The following is a 20,767-nucleotide window of genomic DNA, read 5'->3' on the forward strand; positions in this document are numbered from 1 at the left end:
GGTCTTCTTTCTTCACTTTCATGAATTACACTTGAGATGAATTTAGGAGAAGCAAATATGTATCTTGACTAGACGGGTGTTTGATTAAAATTTATTATCTAAGTACATGGCTTTGGCATGATGTATAGAGGTATATATTGATAATGGTGTGCAGTATAATATTGCAGCAGATTGAAGATGGCACAGAGTGTTGCGCAAGAATTTTTGCAAAATGTCCGAATCAAACTGTTGCAAAAGCTCTGCTCACTATGGGCGTTATCTTTTATCTATTTATACTTTTAATTATACCCGATGATCATCAAGTGATTTCAACATCATTTAAAATGAAAACGAAGTTATTTTAGGTAGTATAGACGTCTTGTCACCTTGGCAAAAAACCTCTGTAGTATATATAGTAACAATATTTAAATACCGAGGCAAAGACGTATTGAATGTGACGTTTGAGCTCTTTATTTGCATTGTTAGAAAGTTTGAACAATGATTTTAGGTATTCAAAAAAATATAGTTAATTATGAGAAGCGATACCTGCAGTTTGTTGTTGTTGGCAAAAATGTTCTGTGTATTTGAGTTTGATTTTAGGAAAATTCTTGTTTGAAACGGACACCTGTTACTTCAGGTGGTTGCTGAATGTTGTGTGGAATAAACCAGGAAATTTGGCAGGGTGTCCCAATCTGTGGGAAATTATGTTTTATAGGCACATAAAAAGAAAGTACATTGATATAAGGGTTATTACGTGTAGTAGGATTTTTTTCATGTTTTACGAGGCAACCTATTTCATAAAACAACAGTTAACAGCAGATGTCGTAAAAAAAAAAGCAGCTGAATGAATAAAACACATCATTGTACAATGAGAGTCCATTTCTTATTTATTTCTTGGTTAGAATGATAAAGATCAATTGACCTGTTTTTATGGTAAGTAAACTCAAAGGAAATATAAACTTTGTGATGTTTTATTGAAAGAAGAGAAATACACACGAAAAAAGCTCTGAAACGAGGTCGTAATGATATTGGATGCTGTTTTTCATGGTGGTTTTCATTTGGCTACATTTCATCACTGCTGATGATGCAATACTTCTTTTGGTTTCTTTGTAGTTAATAGAACAGTTTTTTTTTTTTTGTTCTGTTCACACGGTAAAGCATTCCTTGGCATGTATTGTTAGAAAAGAATTTGGTATTTAACAGATCTTGAAAGCTTTAGGGTGTTCGTCTGCTCATTAATTTACTCTCTTTTTATGCATTGAACCATGCTTTTTAAGTTTATGATGAAATAACCTGTGTCTACAAATTATTATACAATTTGTTCAACAAAAATTACAAGGGCAGTAAAAACGTACTTTTATCAAGTATTTTATGATTATTTATTACGTGTAGGTTATTTGAAGAATGATACAGTTAAAGACTCTTTGAAATTCCAGCTTCATAAAAATGTGGCTTTTCAAGCGATTTTCTGCCGTCTGCTTGGCATCCTATTTTATAATGTTCTTGTTTTGTGTTTTGAGTGTATTTCGGCTCTTGTCTTAAGTGATAGATTATGACTGTTGAGAGCGTAATATTTTTACTGAAGTCATAATTTTCGTTTGACTTGTGTTCTATCCTGTGATCTTAGTTATGAAGATGACAGGTCTGCTATGCAAGATATTCCTGTAAACTTTGTGAGAATTTCTGTAACTGTCATTTGAGGGAAAAAAAGCTGTGATGTTATTATTAAGAGTGAGTACATTTCATAGACAATAAGTGTTATGTTTTGGTACTTATACATGACACCTGGTTCCTAGTGAAAAAATGAATATTGCAAAATATTTTGAATTGTACATGTATGATTTTTCTTGAAGGAATTAAGTCACTCATTTCAGGCTCTTTTTCATTTTGTAGTAAGATTTCTTCATATAACAGGTGTTTTGTATCAGTTGTGACACCAAAGGGTGTTTTTCGAAGAGTTGAGCCAAGTAATAGTGTGACAAACTCCAGAATTCTTCCTTGAAATTCTGTCATAGAAATGACAAGTCTCTCAAAATGCTCCACATTAATCAGAAATAACTTTTGAGTGTGTAAAATAATTTGTCAGTTCTAGATTGAAAGCAGTCCTAGAACTGCGTCAAATGCTTTAAATCATTGTTCCAACTTGTGTAAATCGGAATTTTTTATTTCAGGTTTATTCATTGTTTTATTTTTTCATGAACATGGATTATTATTTTGATTTTACCATATATATTTTTTTATGTAAAAATATTGAGGTAATGGACTTGAAATGATAGTCGGTATTTCTTCGTGATTGTGTTTTTGGCAGTTTTCCATAAAAAAAACGTCAAAATGACCAAGTCACATTCCAGTTTTCCATAATAACTTAAAAATGACAAAAGTCACATTCCAGTTTTCCATATAACTTGAAAATGTTAAAGGATGTGTAATAGGAAGTAAATTGCCGACTGTTGTTACAGATCCAATACCTTAAAAGTTAAATACATTTTCTTACAGATTGCTAAAAAAATGAATTATTTACTTATTTACATGTACATTAAATATGTTTCTTATATAACTATACAATATATTTAAATCTGTCCATTCTTTCTTATACAGTTTTCTAGCTGTCCTCTGTGGCTGAGTGTAGCTGTCATATTTCTGTTTCTTTTCCAATGTCTTATTTATACCAAGTATGGGCTATCTACAGTATGGTAGGCAGAGGTCTTTAGTTGAAACTGTGTTGATTTCATACAGCATGTATATACTGTAAAATCTGTCTAGAAAGACCATGCTTGTGAAAAGCCAGTATGTGTTGTGTTTATCCCTTACCCTGCTAAATTTCCATAATGAACTTGTCCATCTTCCAAATTGGACAGTACCATTAACTGTTAAAAGGGGTGCTTACCAAAAAAGATACTGACTGAATGGCAAACAGTGCAGATCTTGATCAGACTGCACAGATATGCAGGCTGATTATGATCAGCACTGGTCACAAAGGCAGAATCAATTGTGATATTGTCTCAAAAGAGAAGTGTCAGCTAATGGCAAGTTAAAATAATTTGAAATTGCTGGATGTCTTACATAATAAAACCATTAGAAGTTTGAGGGCCAGACAGTTGACTGTTAACTAAAGTTTTGTACCGTGTTAACATTGCAGCATCATTGGATCTACTGAGATGATAATGATATATACTACAAAGACCGATTTCATGAAGTAATCACTTTCTTCTCCCACTATATCAGACATTTTGAACAGCCAGCTCTTTCTTTGATTGTTAACTTTGTTGTTTTATAGACAAATTCCTGCAGACTGAAAACAAACAAAATGGGATGTATTAGGAAAGATGATGAATTGTTTAGGTTTATTTTATTATCATAAGCTGTTACATTTGAAACATTTTCTGTTTAACACAATAGCGGACAATATCTTGAAGACGTGTTTTGACAGTTAACATTTATTTTGATATCTGCTGTCATAAACTTTGAAAAATATGATATGAGTATTTCTCAATCACATTTTGTTTTGTCCCCATGGTATGCGAATGTTTTCATGAAGATTAAGTAAGGGAAAAAAACGAAACATTGTGTATTATTTGATTTCGAGTTACTGCTACATGAAGCATAGATAGCCCATACTTGTCAACTGTTTATTAATAGCATGAGTTGTTTATTTATGATAATGACATATTTATTGTCCTGCACTAAAGGTCATCCGGGAATAATGGTTGCAACGATGCCGGGTTATAGTCCGGCCCCACAACTAACCCTTGGAGCCGCAGGCCTCGGGAACCAAGCACAGCTTTGTGGTACACAAGAAAATATCTCTCTTCAGTCAGACTAACCTCCACGTTTTGTTGGAGCCTCTCTTATTACCTCCCTTTTTTCTCTTGAGATTTAAATAATTTATATTCACTTTTAGCTTTTTACTTTGGTACCGTCTCGTGGGCAGCTACTTCTGTTGTGACCTTGCCCTCTATTTCTACTGATTGGTGTAATCTAGCATAATCACATCTGATAACTCTGAGCTTATACATGCATCAAAAACATAAGTTAGTCTGTATGGTGTCAGATCATTTACAATTTGAAAAAAGAAGGGAAGACATTAAGAAATGTTCCTATGGTATTAAACTAAACTGACACAGAAAGTGGATGTGTAACGATTAAACAAATCGTTTAAATTGTCATTGCTGTGTGTAATATTTGTTTTACTCGCATGACAATATTGAATAAGTAATGAGAAATAACAATCATATTGATTTAGTCAACTTCTGCTGTTTTTGATGCATGTAAAAACTCATTCTCATGTTTCTAAACATGGGCATTACTGATATTTCTGTCATCTTTCCTTGTTCATTTACATACCGCCCTAAAATGGACGGAGACAATGGGTGTGGATGTAAATGAACGTTTTCTTCTTTCTTTTCCATTGACTCGGTGAATTTTGAAAATTAATAATCGTCACAAATTTTGTGGAACAACACTTGCACTTAATATTCAAAAGATATCCCAAGTAAAGGTAACATTTTCCAAAGATGTCCACAATAATGGATTAATGAACAGGGCACTTTTTTACAAAGAAATCCTGATTAATTGATTAACTGTAGCACTTCAATGTTCACCTTTGTCACTGGGAAACATACATCTTTTCATTCTTCTAGCATGACATGTAGAAACAGTATTACAGTTGTTGGAAAATTTCTCTCTCATACTTGAAGGCTTTTGCATTATTTTCTGTCTATGATTTGTCCAGCATTGCTTCATTCTTCCAGTCAAAAATAATTCTTAGAAATGATTTAGAGATTATTTACTTTTGGAAGTGGTTTAGAGATTATTTAGTTTTAACTGATATAGTATCATGTTAATACAATTTCAATAATTTGCTGCCAGATGATGTCTATAATGATTCTGTTTCTGAATCAAATAAACTTGTTTCACCAATAACTGGCTGATCCCTGTGATAAATGGCTGATCCCTGTGTTATAACATGAAAAGAGGAAAGAAGAAATAAGAAGCAATGATGGACATTAATCATGTAGAACTGTATTTCTGTCTGCTGTATTATTCAGATAAACACTTATATTGAGTGATGATTTAGATTTTCAGGAATTTCTTGACATTTCTCTACAGCTTGTAAACCAGTCTGTAATTACCTGGACTGCTTCCCTCAATTATGTTGTAATAAGAAAAGAGAAGAGTACCAGTCTTAAAAAAAAAAAACAAATATCAGAGACAAATGGATAATAGCTGTCTGCTTTAATATGAAAGACAGTCATAATAGGCTTTTTTATGACAGACTGGAATTGTTTAATGGCATATGATGAGATTTCTTACTACAAAAGGCAGTTTTTTCTGTTATGTGTTTTTTGGAAGTCAAGGTAAAGCAGACTGGTTCACAGTTGTATTTTTTTTCATAAATGTGTGTGTTATCTCATCTCTCTCATATTTCCTTGCCTTTTAGCCTCTGGCATGCCAGGTCTTGCAGGTAAGACTTCAACCTCTGACCTTCTTCGTTTGTAAGTCAATACCTTGACAGAATTGAACAAAAGTGAAAAAAAAATATGTTCCCAAAATGTGTAAATAAGTGAATTAAGGGAATTTTTGAAGTCTGATTACCTTTAACCAATTTTCTACCATATATTTAGTTAAGAAAATGTTTATTTTAGTTGTTGGAAATAAGTAAAATCAGAATATTTAACAATAAAAGCAAAAAAAAAAAAAAACACCTATCAGAGATTCCATTTGATAAAAAGATCTATCATACATTTCCTTAGATATATTCACGAATGTCTTGGCATTTGCGTTGTGTTTAAAAAAAAAATCAAAGTATTGACTACAATGCTGTCTTTTCTGTAAAAGTACATGAAATATATACTCCATTTTTCCTAAGCAATTAACTTATTAATTGTTTTCTGTTTTTTTTCCCCATTATTTTCCATATATATCCTCCTCTTTCTCAGTAATGTTTTATATCTAAAGTTCAAATTATAACCTTGTGTTGTATCGGAATGGTTCTGTACTGTATGCCTTGTACTGAATATTGTATGTATCTCCCATTTCTGGTTTTGGTAAAAAAACACTCATGCATGTAAATAATCGCCATCTTGTGCACATGTTGCTCATGACTGGGAACTATACAGCCTGCATGAACAGTCCCCATTCTTCTCAATAAAAAAAATATGCACAACTTTTCTTCATGTTTTGCTTCTCGCTGTCCAACAATTTCAAAGGACAGAAAAAAGCATCCAACTCTTTATTTTCAAACTTTTATGCCGTAGAAGCCTGCAACTGAACTGTACCACTTTCAGCAGAAAATATCAGGAATGCAGCTGTTATGCATTTTATCAAAATATGGTATGATTTACTCGGCCTTATTGTGGCCTGTAATTTACTGGTGCGTCAATATTATTATTTCCATCAATATCTTACCAAAAATCTTACATCTTGAATGAATTACACCATTACTGTCTGGATTTTAGCAATCTGAATGCAGTAGCTCTCATTACTTTGCATTGATAACTTTTATTCCCTGCCATATTTATGCTGCCCCTAAATTGGTATGAATTTCTTACATGTTGATCAATGAAAACTTTCTCTCTCGATATGCTGTTTACCGGCTAATTCTTCTGTCTCGGAATTATGATCTTGTCCGTCTCTTTCGATCTTACTGCAGACTTACTGCTAACCTAATTATAGAGCAGTAGATAGATTTTAATCAAATTTTAATTGAATTAACAAAATTCTACGGTTAAATTTTTTCTAAGTCTAGACTTTCTCCTTAAAGCGATTTGTTTATAGTAATATACAGAAGTAATTATATCTTGTAAAATTCCTTCAGAAAGAGAAGTGGCATTTCTAAAAATGGTAAATTTTATAAAGATAATCGTAAAAAAAAATCAGATAATTTATATAATTATCTTTTAAGAAGTTTTAAAGTTAATTTGATAACAAAAGTGGTGCATATTTTTTGGTGAAATTTAGCAGACGCAATGATGATGTCCCCTACAGGCCAGATAGTGCCAGTCATGGACACGCTACTCACACCAAGTATAGTTATTTTTCATTATCTCCCCTTAATAAACAAAGTATATGGAGGAGTTATGCCTCTTTATGTAGAAAATCAAACCAAAGCCAGATAATATCTCGAGATGGCTTTCAGAACAAATTACAGCAGATAGTATGTATGAGTTCATAATTATCAGTAGACAGAATCTGACAAATTTCTTTGGAAGTGTAATCGAATATTGTACGAATACCCTCAGTTGTAATGGTTGGAAGATAGATTTAAGTATTTCTTTATAAAAAGATTCACAATATTTCTCTGCTAATGAAAGGAAACAGAAGAAATTGTTTATATGCTACTGAATTTTGTTGTAAAGGATGTATGTGTCATAGATTATATATCAGTTATGTGACAAAAAAACTTATTTGTCAGATAAAATATGCAAAACACAAAAAAAGATAGATTGTATAAATTTGAATAAATAGTTTTCGTCTGCCTGCCCCTTGCTGTCAGTCAAGGGACTATTTTTTTCTCCAGTTTTATTTTTATTAATTTTTTCCACCAGACATTGCATAAATTTAGTCTCTGTTGTAATTTGTTCTAAAAAGCTATTTTGGAGATACACTCTTATTCCCTATGTAAATATAACATAACACTTCCAGACAGGAGAAAATCTCATTTCGGAGAAACTTTACAGTTACATTACAAATCTAACACCTTATCATGAAAAGTACTGAAATTTAGGCATGAAAACACTATTAGGTCTTATTTTCCAACAGAGGGAAAATGGACAAAAGAAGTAACAAAATTGACCAGAAGTGATAAAAATGGAATAAATTTAATGCTAAGAAACTTTTGACGGGAGAAAGGTTTTGAGTAAAACTGTCTCTCTCATAAAAAGAAAATTGTACTGTTGTCTTAGAAAGCAGGTTATGTAATTCTGGTGTTAATGTTTGGTGGTCCACAGTGTTCACTACACTAGAAAGGGAAGACCGTTTATGGTCATTATTTATTGAAAATTTTGTCCATTATACCTTTGTAAGAAATTAGTTTTTGTTTGACAGAAATGACTGAAATTTGGCGTGATGTTTTTAAGGTTTTGGTATATGTGTTAGTGGTGCATGATTTTTTTTTCTTTTTACGTAGATTCTATAATTCTGTTAGGCAGGTAGATAAATGTTTTATGCTAAATGTTTAGTAGGCTTGAAATGTGTGGTAGCACCTTAATAAATATGATTTAGGACAATAATAATGTAGTACTGACATAATAGAAGAGGCATGCTTATTTAAAATTTATAAATAGTTTAGTTTAAACTAACTTTCGTAAAATAAAGCGGATTTGTATTTTTATTTGAAAAGATGAAAATATGTGTGAAGAAATTTTAAAGGTTTACTATTTACAAGGAAATGACATTTGAACATTGCAGGTCCAGGACCCCAGGGTATGGGCAACATGGGTGGTATGGGAAACATGGGTATGTCAGGTGGCATGATGGGTATGCAGGGACTGGGGTTCGGGCTCCAGAACACAATGGCAGGGCGACTTGGGATCCCCGGCATGCAGCAACAACAGATGGGTAGCAGTGTGATCCTCGTCTCAAATCTTGATGAACAGGTATAGTATGTTACCATAGTAACCAAAATTCTTTTTTTTTCATTTTATTAACAAAATCCTGCATTTTCATTAGTTCTGGAAGAGTCATACAATTTCTAAGGCTGTATAAAGGAACGTAGTGTTCAAATGCTGAATTTGAAGAACTTATTATTATATTTAATTTATTGCTTATGATAAAAATGCTTTTTCATAAAGAGTTGATATGGTGGAAACTATTCTATAAAATACATATCCTATTCTATGTTGCCTTGATTTTTATACCAATCATTTTTCATATCAGATATGCATTTTGTTAGCCCACCATCATCAGATGGTGGGCTATTCAAATCACTCTGCGTCCGTGGTCCGTCGTCCTTCCGTCCGTCCGTCAGTCCGTCCGTCCTTCCGTCCGTTAACAATTTCTCGTTATCGCATCTCCTCATAAACTACCTGGGGGATTTTGACCAAACTTTGTCAGAATGATGTATTGGTACCCTAGTTGTGTCCCCCTGAAAATCAGACTGGTTCAACAATTTTTAGCTCACCTGTCACAAAGTGACAAGGTGAGCTTTTGTGATCGCGCGGTGTCCGTCGTCCGTCGTCCGTCCGTGCGTCCGTGCGTCCGTGCGTCCGTAAACTTTTGCTTGTGACCACTCTAGAGGTCACATTTTTCATGGGATCTTTATGAATATTGGTCAGAATGTTCATCTTGATGATATCTAGGTCAAGTTCGAAACTGGGTCACGTGCCATCAAAAACTAGGTCAGCAGGTCTAAAAATAGAAAAACCTTGTGACCTCTCTAGAGGCCATATATTTCACAAGATCTTCATGAAAATTGGTCAGAATGTTCACCTTGATGATATCTAGGTCAAGTTCGAAACTGGGTCACGTGGGGTCAAAAACTAGGTCAGTAGGTCTAAAAATAGAAAAACCTTGTGACCTCTCTAGAGGCCATATTTTTCATGAGATCTTCATGAATATTGGTCAGAATGTTTATCTTGATGATATCTAGGTCAAGTTCGAAACTGGGTCACGTAGGGTCAAAAACTAGGTCAGTAGGTCTAAAAATAGAAAAACCTTGTGACCTCTCTAGAGGCCATATTTCTCAATGCATCTTCATGAAAATTGGTCAGAATGTTCATCTTGATGATATCTAGGTCAAGTTCGAAACTGGGTCACGTGGGGTTAAAAACTAGGTCAGTAGATCTAAAAATAGAAAAACCTTGTGACCTCTCTAGAGGCCATATTTCTCATGAGATCTTCATGAATATTGGTCAGAATGTTCACCTTGATGATATCTAGGTCAAGTTTGAAACTGGGTCATGTGGGGTCAAAAACTAGGTCAGTAGATCTAAAAATAGAAAAACCTTGTGACCTCTCTAGTGGCCATATTTCTCAATAGGTCTTCATGAAAATTGGTCAGAATGTTCACCTTGATGATATCTAGGTCAGGTTCGAAACTGGGTCAACTGCGGTCCAAAACTAGGTCAGTAGGTCTAAAAATAGGAAAACCTTGTGACCTCTCTAGAGGCGATATTTTTCAATGGATCTTCATGAAAATTGGTCAGAATGTTTACCTTGAAGATATCTAGGTCAAGTTCGAAACTGGGTCACGTGGGGTTAAAAACTAGGTCATTAGGTCAAATAATAGAAAAACCTTGTGACCTCTCTAGAGGTCATGTTTGTCATGGGATCTGCATGAAATTCAGTCAGAATGTTCAACTTGATGATATCTAGGTCAAGTTCGAAACTGGGTCACGTGCGATCAAAAACTAGGTCAGTAGGTCAAATTATAGAAAAACCTTGTGACCTCTGTAGAGGCCATATTTTTCATGGGATCTGCATGAAAATTGGTCAGAATGTTCATCTTGATGATATCTAGGTCAGATTCGAAACTGGGTCAACTGCGGTCCAAAACTAGGTCAGTAGGTCTAAAAATAGAAAATCCTTGTAACCTCCCTAGTTTATTAAGTTATGGCCCTTTGTTTATTTCTATAATTTACATAGATTTATATAGGGAAAAACTTTGAAAATCTTCTTGTCCAAAACCACAGAGCCTAGGGCTTTGATATTTGGTATGAAGCATCATCTAGTGGTCCTCTACCAAGATGATTCAAAATATTTCCTTGGGGTCTAATATGGCCCCGCCCCGGGGGTCACATGGTTTATATACACTTATATAGGGAAAAACTTTGAAAAACCTCTTGTTCAAAACCACAGGGCCTAGGGCTTTGATATTTTGTATATGACATCATCTAGAGGTCTTCTACCAAGATTGTTCAAATTATCCCCCTAGGGTCAAATATGGCCCCGCCCCGGGGGTCACATGGTTTACATAGACTTACATAGGGAAAAACGTTGAAAATCTTCTTGTCCAAACCACAAAGCCTAGGGCTTTGGCATTTGTAATGTAGCATCATCTAGTGGTTCTCTACCAAGTTTGTTCAAATTATCCTCCTAGGGTCAAATATGGCCCCGCCCTGGGGGGTCACATGGTTCATATAGACTTATATAGGGAAAAGATTTTAAAATCTTCTTGTCAATAACCTACAACATTCAAATTTGGACCACATGTATGGTTTTGAGTGGCAAGATGAACCTTGACATGAGTTGACCTTTATTTTGACCTAGTGACCTACTTTCACATTTCTGTAGCTACAGCCTTCAAATTTGGACCACGTGCATAGTTTTGTGCACTGAAAAAAACTTTGACCTTGACTTTGACCTAGTGACGTACTTTCACATTTTGAAGGTACAGGCTTCAAATTTGGACCACATGCATAGTTTTGTGTTCCGAATTGGAATTTGACCTTGATTTTGACCTACTGACCTACTTTCACATTTCTCAAGCTACAGCCTTCAAATTTGGACCACATGCATAGTTTTGTGTACGGAAACAAACTTTGACCTTTACATTGACCTAGTGACCTACTTTCACATTTTTGATGGTACAGGCTTCAAATTTGGAACACATGCATAGTTCTGTGTTCCGAAATAAAATTTGACCTTGATTTTGACCTAGTGACCTACTTTCACATTTCTCGAGCTACAGCCTTCAAATTTGGACCACTTGCATAGTTTTGTGTACCGAAATGAACTTTGACCTTAAGATTGACCTAGTGACCTACTTTCACATTTCTGTAGCTACAGGCTTCAAATTTAGACCACATGCATAGGATTGTGTACCGAAACAAACTTTGACCTTGACATTGACCTAGTGACCTACTTTCACATTTTTGAAGGTACAGGCTCTAAATTTGGACGACATGCATAAATTTGTGTTCTGAAGTGTAATTTGACCTTGATTTTGACCTAGTGACCTACTTTCACATTTCTCTAGCTACAGCTTTCGAATTTGGACCACATGCAAAGTGTTGTGTACGGAAATGAAATTTGACCTTGAGCTAGTCAGTATGTCTTGAAATTTGAAACACTCAAAAATGGCACATTGGTGGGCGCCAAGATCACTCTGTGATCTCTTGTTACAATTGTTTTCAGGAAATTGGATTTTCGGTTCCATTTTTTTTTTTTTTTTTTCTCACATTTTTGTTTTTTTGAAAGAAGTATATTTTGCATTTTTGAATATCCTTGATTTTCTGCATGATATAAATGCATTTGGAGATTACTTTTGAATGCATTTTGAAAACCTACAGCCATTGCCAATTTTATCTTCAAATCTTACATTGCCCACTTTGTAACATCTTTTTTGTCTTCTTCACTGTAGAAAAGTTGTCTATATAATCATTTACAGCTCTGTGCACTAGAAAAATGTATTACGTTTGTACTATGTGAATAATGGCATTCACTGAACAGAAAATTAAAAGAAAGAAGTTTAGAGTAAAGAATTTTAGAGAAAGAACATTGATATGAGTATTTTGATTTGGAGAGGTTTTGTCAGGGGAATTTCCAATAGAAGGAAAAAGATATATTAGAAATTGGCAGCGAAAATTAAACTTTGTGCGCTGCAATGTTAAGAGAGATACCTTCATTACTACGAAAAGGTGAAAAAAAACACTCAAGAAAATAAAAAATGAATTAAGTTGTTTCTGCTGCAGAATATAAATGTACAGAAGCAATACACAGTCATGTAAGGGGTATATGTGTATAGAGAGAGAGAAAAAAAAGGGTTGTACAGGGTTATATAGGGTGCTAGATTCTACAGTGTAAGGTTCTTTGATTGTCTTGAAGCCTTAAATAGAGCAAGAACCTATGTGAAAATGTTTAACCTTTACCCTGCTTAATTTCTAAAATGGACTGGTCAGTCATTCAGTTTGAGCAGTACCACTTGCTATTCGAAGGGGTGTTCACTGAAAATTTACTGACTGAATAGCGAACAGTGCAGACCATGATCAGCCTGCACTTCTGTGCAAAGCTGATCTTGGTCTGGTCTGCACTGGTCGCAAAGGCAGAATCACTTGAATCCAGTGGGCTAAAGGTTAATGTATGAAAAAACATTTTCTCATGGCTCAGAATTGAAAAAGAGTTCTTTAAGTCTTTGGTGAACAGCATGACTGGTTCTGTTCTTATTAAATCTTCCACAGTCTCTCTGTATTATGTATTTTATATTTTGCATGGGTCTTGGTGCAGTTTATTCTTCCTGGTACTGTTAGCAGGACTTGAAGACTATGGTCTTGTATTCTGTATAAGAAGAATATAATTTAACTGGTCACAGCAGTTAATAAAAACTGAAATACCATACTATGTTTTTTAGGGAACGGCTATTGAAACATTAGGGCAAAATGTGTTGCCCAAACATCCACCTTACTTCTCTGTATAGCTTTTAAATTGCTATTTGAAGACTTACCCTTGATTTAGATCAAACTTAGTATGTTAAATCGAAGTGGCAAAAACTGAAGTTCAGACAGTATGAGGTCCCTCCAAGAAATGACTGCTGTAACTAGTTTGATTGATAATTTCTTTGAATAGAAACCAAAAAAGCACGCCCTATTATAAAGTTCTGGTTATTGATGGAACAGTTAGGTTATGAAAACATTGCATGTGTAGTATTAAAGTTCTCATATATTTGCATGTTGGGTAATGGTAATAGATTCTTGGCAAGCTTTACCTGATTTCCAGGGACAAATCTCGACAGAAACATTTCTTGTCATAAACTTGAATTGATATTTATACTTCTCGAAATGTACTGACATCTGCACTTTTAGAGCGGATCTCCCGTTTTCAAAATATTTTTTGCTTGAATTCTGTATGTCTCTAGTTGTAATTGTTGAATATTTGCATTTAAATGATTTATTTATTGAAATTTGATATCATTCAAAATTGTTCGAAGTTAGAGAATATGTTCTGGTGAACTGGAATATCATATTAAATCATTTTAACCGTGATATCCAGTATCGAGAGTTACTTCCATGATAAAGCAGAAAATACGAGACTAAAAGTGGATCTAAGAGAATCTGGTTTCTGTGTACAACAGCTCGACAGAATGACATTGCAATTTGTTATTTCAACGATGTTCTAGCTAAATTTGCATGCAGTTTGTACGCTGTAAAGGTGTCTGTTAGCCTTCATTTGATTTTATTTTATTGTTAAGATATCTGGTAGCCTTCATTTGATCTCATTTTATTCTTTTTCTGTTTCGAAAATTACAGAAATATTGATAAAACGTTTCAGTTTTTTTTGTCTGCATAATTGGTATGGATGTTAAGTAAGGCTATTACTTCATATGTACATAAAATTATTATGAACTGCGATCATAAACACATGAAATACAGGCGTTACTATGGCACCATACAGTGTAAAGCTTCTACAAAGACTGTTAGTATCTTGCATTTTGTAAACGTCTTCTCTCTCTCAAAACAGAGACACTTGGAAGAAGCTTTAGAACAGTTGAGAAAATTTCATCTTTTATTCCATATGACACAGAGTACTGCTTAGATATAAACTACTCCTTCATTTTATATTTATAGCATTCTGGGTTAACCTGTCTTTATATTGTTTCAGACTTTACTTTCAGCGTCACCTAGATACATAAGATGAAACGTAGGCAGAAAAAAGTAGTTTCCACCAGCTCAAAACTCTACCTAACTTGCCTCTTGCTTTGTATAGAAGAAATTTTATATCAGAACATTAGTTCTCACATTTGTAGCTGCAAAGTTACATTTTTTCCCCCACAAAGCCGTCGAAATTTAATTCAAGGATGGAATTGCTAATTGGAGTAATCGGACGTATTCAAGCTATACAAAGCAATTGCATGTTAGATTTTTAATATGATTTCAAAATATATTGCCATGTGTCATTTTTCTTAACCAGTAGAGTCCATTAAACTGCAAAGCTTAAGAATTTGTTGTATTGAAAAGGAAAATTTGCTATTATAAACTTTTTATTCATGTGGACAGCACCCCTAATGTATTTTTCCATGTTATTTTCTATTCCCGTTGTTTTCCCCTACTCTGCTGGTGTAACTACTATGACCGTGGCGTCACTGGGACTTGTACTTGAAACCCCCTGTCACTTCTACCACTGCTGTGCTCTCTGATATCTGACTGTGGCTCTACACTCTGCAGGTCACGCCCGAGGCTCTTTTTACCCTCTTTGGTACGTGTGTAAGCACTTTTATTCTTTTATTTACTTTTTTGATGTCTATTTGTTTTTTTTTTGTGTAAAAAAATGACGAAACATTGCTTAAATACTTAGAGGGAGATAGACAAAATGTTTTCCGTAAAAAACTTAAGTAACGTTCTAGAAAATAGAACAAAAAAAACAGTCTTAACTGAAAAGCCATTGAAGTAGATTTATCCATGAGCTCTATAAGGAAAAAAAAAAGATTCCAAACATTCCGTCTCGTCATAAATTGACAAGAGTAGTAAAGTTTTTCCCACTTACTCGGACATTGTTAAAGTTTAATTGTATTACCTCACTTCAGTAAAAGTTTCTTACTAACATTTTGTCTATTTCCCTCTCTGTATCTATCATAGAGTTTACCTATAATCGGATGCACACTGAATTTAGATAGAGCCATCTTTTTGGTAACTTTCTACTTTAAAAAACTCACTACAGCCTAACTTGTTAACTGTTTGACTTCACGTTTGGTAAAATGCCTTTGGTAATCATTAGATTTCACGAAAGCTAATCTGAGCAAACTTCCTAGACATAACCTTGTCGCTTCAAGTTGTAAAGGATAAGCTTTCTAATACGATTGTTTAAAAAAAAAATCATTTCAGTTAGGCTGTCGTGAGTTTATAGAAAACAATACAGTAACAGCGACCATTTCTCCTGTTTAGTATTTCTCTAAAACTGCTTAAGTAATGTATATCAGCGAAATGATCATCCTGGCAATGGCTTTACTTCTCGAAATTTGTCATTTGAACACAAGTGATCAGTGCCGCATTGTTTTGTTATCGCCGCATGTGAAGTTGTATGTTAAGGTTAGATTGTTTTGTCCCATGAAAAACTGTCTTTTCCTAGAGTCATTAAATTAAAATACTTTATTGAAAAACATCTATGTATAACGTAAAAGGCAATTGCTTGATAATGAGTTTTTAGATTTGGACGAAATCTTGAGTGTTAAACAGAAGCAGAAAAACAGAAAACTGGCGTAGCTCATATTAAATAAAGGAGATATGACTGTTTTCAGTTCAGCCCTCTTTATATAAAGTTTCATATGTGTGTTAAAAAACGATACCATTTGGTTTTAAGACACATAAGGGCTTGTAAATTCTAAGATATTCTGCAAGTTAATGAGGGAATTGGGAGCAGTTATTAGGACATGAAACCAGAGATACCAATGTTTGATTGTTCGTGAAAGGAGTGGTGTTACAGAACTGGAAAATGATAAGCTGTTGTACAAGGGGAAATATTTTCACCAAGTCTTGATATTGTTTCTTGGCATTGACAGTAATGCAATCTGGATGCCATATTGTAACTAGCAAGTTTTTACTGGTGAAAGTTTGGTTCTGAAAAATAAATGCATTTTATATATAAATTAGAGTATCCGTGAGAAAAATTGAAAAATGATTTGAATTTATGCATGATTCTGCATAATACAGATTATGCAACCGTATTTACATGTTTCGTGTTTCACTACCATTTGTATATACAGTAGACCGAGGCATTCATTGTGCCACTGATTTATGCTTTTTAGTGGGTCATCCTGCTTGGAGATAAGGTTGCTTAATATTCATGGCTATTTTGAATTCAGAAGACGCCCTATTTTGGAAAATGAGGAAAAACAAAAGCAGTATTAATATAAACGAGTGTACATTACAAAAATTTTTACTTACGTTTTTAAATATAACACAAAAAAAATGGATTTATTTTTTTGTTGAAATTATTTACAAGAAGTTTAATGTATGTATTGCTGTTACTAGGTGTTTACGGGGATGTACACCGGGTGAAGATTTTGTTCAACAAGAAAGACAATGCCTTAATACAGATGGCTGATCCCCACCAAGCTCAATTAGGTAAGCATACAAATGTAGTAAACCCCAATTAGCTCAGTATGTTAAGCATACCCCATTAAGCTCAGTATGGTAAGCATATCTGATTAAGCTCAGTATAGTAAGCATGCCCTATTTAAGCTCAGTATGGTAAGCATACCCTATTTAAGCTCAGTATGGTAAGCATACCCTATTAAGCTCAGTATGATGAGCATTCCCCATTAAGCTCAGTATGGTAAGCATACCCTATTAAGCTCAGTATAGTAAGCATACCCCATAAAGCTCAGTTTGGTAAGCATAACCTATTAAGCTCAGTATGGTAGCATATCGCACTATTAAGCTCAGTAAATTGAGTAAGCATACCCCATTAAGCTCATTGGTAAGCATAACCTATTAACTCAGTATGGTGAGCATACCCATTAAGCTCAGTATGGTAGCATACCCTATTAAGCTCAGTATGGTAAGCATACCCTATTAAGCTCAGTATGGTGAGCATACCCCATTAAGCTCAGTATGGTAAGCATAACCTATTAAGCTCAGTATGGTGAGCATACCCCATTTAGCTCAGTATGGTAAGCATACCCTATTAAGCTCAGTATGGCGAGCATACCCTATTTAGCTCAGTATGGTTAGCATACCCCATTAAGCTCAGTATGGTAAGCATAACCTATTAAGCTCAGTATGGTGAGCATACGCCATTAAGCTCAGTATGGTGAGCATACCCTAGTTAGCTCAGTATGGTTAGCATACCCCATTAAGCTCAGTATGGTGAGCATACGCCATTCAGCTCAATATGGTGAGCATACCCTATTTAGCTCAGTATGGTTAGCATACCCCATTCAGCTCAGTATGGTTAGCATACCCCATTAAGCTCAGTATGGTTAGCATACCCTATTTAGCTCAGTATGGTTAGCATACCCCATTAAGCTCAGTATGGTAAGCATAACCTGTTAAGTTCAGTATGGTGAGCATACGCCATTAAGCTAAGTATGGTGAGCATACCCTATTAAGCTCAGTATGGTAAGCATAACCTATTAAGCTCAGTATGGTTAGCATACCCCATTAAGCTCAGTATGGTTAGCATACCCCATTAAGCTCAGTATGGTTAGCATACCCTATTTAGCTCAGTATGGTTAGCATACCCCATTAAGCTCGGTATGGTAAGCATAACCTGTTAAGCTCAGTATGGTGAGCATGCGCCATTAAGCTAAGTATGGTGAGCATACCCCATTAAGCTCAGTATGGTAAGCATAACCTATTAAGCTCAGTATGGTAAGCATACAACATTAAGCTCAGTATAGTTAGCATACGCCATTAAGCTCAGTATGGTAAGCATACCCCATTAAGCTCAGTATGGTAAGCATACAACATTAATCTAAGTATAGTTAGCATACCCCATTAAGCTCAGTATGGTAAGCATGCCCTATTTAGCTCAGTATGGTTAGCATACCCCATTAAGCTCAGTATGGTAAGCATACAACATTAAGCTCAGTATAGTTAGCATACCCCATTAAGCTCAGTATGGTAAGCATACCCTATTAAGCTCAGTATGGTAAGCATACAACCTTAAGCTCAGTATCGTTAGCATACGCCATTAAGCTCAGTATGGTAAGCATACAACATTAAGCTCAGTATAGTTAGCATACCCCATTAAGCTCAGTATGGTAAGAATACAACATTAATCTCAGTATAGTTAGCATACCCCATTAAGCTCAGTATGGTAAGCATACCCTATTAAGCTCAGTATGGTAAGCATACCCTAAGCTCAGTATCGTTAGCATACCCATTAAGCTCAGTAGGTTAGCATACAACATTAAGCTCAGTATAGTTAGCATACCCCATTAAGCTCAGTATGGTAAGCATACCCTATTAAGCTCAGTATGGTAAGAATACAACATTAATCTCAGTATAGTTAGCATACCCATTAAGCTCAGTATAGTTAGCATACCCATTTAGCTCAGTATGGTAGCATACCCCATTAAGCTCGGTATGGTAAGCATACTAATAACCTTCGTTAAGCTCAGTATGGTAAGCATACCCATTAAGCTAAAGTATGGTAAGCATACCCCATTAAGCTCAGTATGTAAGCATACCCCATTAAGCTCAGTATGATAAGCATACCCCATTAAGCTCAGTATGTTAAGCATACCCCATTAAGCTCAGTATGGTAAGCATACCCCATTAAGCTCAGTATGATAAGCATACCCCATTAAGCTCAGTATGGTAAGCATACCCCATTAAGCTCAGTATGGTAAGCATACCCCATTAAGCTCAGTATGGTAAGCATACAACCTTAAGCTCAGTAAAGTTAGCATACCCCATTAAGCTCAGTATGTTAAGCATACCCCATTAAGCTCAGTATGGTAAGCATACAACCCATTATATACTAAGTAATAGTTTAGCATACCCATTAAGCTCAGTATGGTAAGCATGCCTTATTAGCTCAGTATGGTTAGCATACCCCATTAAGCTCAGTATGGTAAGCATACACATTAAGCTCAGTATAGTTAGCATACCCCATTAAGCTCAGTATGGTAAGCATACCCATATATAGACTCAGTATGGTAGATTACATACCATTAAGCTCAGTATGTTAGCATACGCCATTAAGCTCAGTATGGTAAGCATACAACCATTAAGCTCAGTATAGTAGCATACCCCATTAAGCTCAGTATGGTAAGCAATACACATTAAGCTCAGTATGTTAGCATACCCCATTAAGCTCAGTATGGTAAGCATACCTATTTAAGCTCAGTAAAGTTAGCATACCCCATTAAGCTCAGTATGTTAAGCATACCCCATTAAGCTCAGTATGGTAAGCATACCCCATTAAGCTCAGTATGATAAGCATACCCCATTAAGCTCAGTATGGTAAGCATACCCTATTAAGCTCAGTATGATAAGCATCTTTCATTAAGCTCAGTATGGTAAGCATACCCCATTAAGCTCAGAATGGTAAGCATCTTTCATTAAGCTCAGTATGGTAAGCATACCCCATTAAGCTCAGTATGGTAAGCATACCCATTAAGTTCAGTATGGTAAGCATACCCCATTAAGCTCAGTATGATAAGCATCTCCCATTAAGCTGCATATTAATAAGCATGTAACCTCTGTAATCATATGAATGATGTATTCCCAATTAAGCTCGAATAGGTAAAGATACAAGTCTTGTACACCCCCACCAAGCTTATTGAAGTAAGCATACCAATGAGATGCACCAATCATGGAAAAAACAGGGTAATTACCTAAACTAGAGAATGTTTTGATCATTAATTGACTAACAGTCTTCAGGAGGATATGCCTATATTGGTAACTATTGGTGACAATAAAAAAGCAGTAACAGTATCTGGTGCAGATATCAACCTTGTCAGATAAGAGCATTTCCAGGCTTTGAAATTTACTTTGATGTACTTTAGGGATATAACTTAGTTGAAAATCAATTGACTTGCCAGACTTTTCCTTTGAAATACGACTAGGAGACATGTAAATGCAGCACATAATTTTAAAGCCAAAAATAACTTTAAACTTTACACATACGGACAAGTCTGACTTCATTTCACATTCGGTAACTGATAAATATAACAGTCGTGTGTCAGTAAGATAAGATTCCAAGTGTTTGGCAAATAATGTGCTAGTCCATGTTGAAATATGCCTCGGATTAATTGATAAATATATGAGCCGTGCCATGGGAAAACCAACATAGTGGCTTTGCGACCAGCATTGATCCAGACCAGCCTGCGCATCCGCGCAGTCTCGTCAGGCTCCATGCTGTTCGCTTTTAAAGCCTATTGGAATTGGAGAAACTGTTAGCGAACAGC

General features: G+C 35.0%; 1 protein-coding gene across 12 annotated transcripts in view; it reads left to right on the forward strand.

Annotated features, from left to right (window-relative positions):
* The window catches only part of LOC128555649 (polypyrimidine tract-binding protein 1-like), a 145,912-nt gene that overhangs the window by 115,819 nt on the left and 9,326 nt on the right, over positions 1 to 20,767 (forward strand). For 5 of the 12 annotated variants that reach the window (XM_053538661.1, XM_053538651.1, XM_053538658.1 and 2 more), the window contains 5 exons: positions 5,420 to 5,443; positions 6,940 to 7,005; positions 8,389 to 8,576; positions 15,078 to 15,108; positions 16,881 to 16,973. In XM_053538661.1, coding sequence (XP_053394636.1) covers positions 5,420 to 5,443; positions 6,940 to 7,005; positions 8,389 to 8,576; positions 15,078 to 15,108; positions 16,881 to 16,973 — 402 coding nt within the window. Of the gene's footprint in view, positions 1 to 3,668; positions 3,768 to 5,419; positions 5,444 to 6,939; positions 7,006 to 8,388; positions 8,577 to 15,077; positions 15,109 to 16,880; positions 16,974 to 20,767 lie in introns of all 12 variants that reach the window. The other 7 variants (XM_053538655.1, XM_053538660.1, XM_053538652.1 and 4 more) reach the window with 6 other exon arrangements.

This window comes from Mercenaria mercenaria, chromosome 3, assembly GCF_021730395.1.
Source record: "Mercenaria mercenaria strain notata chromosome 3, MADL_Memer_1, whole genome shotgun sequence".
Taxonomy (NCBI): Eukaryota; Metazoa; Mollusca; class Bivalvia; order Venerida; family Veneridae; genus Mercenaria; species Mercenaria mercenaria.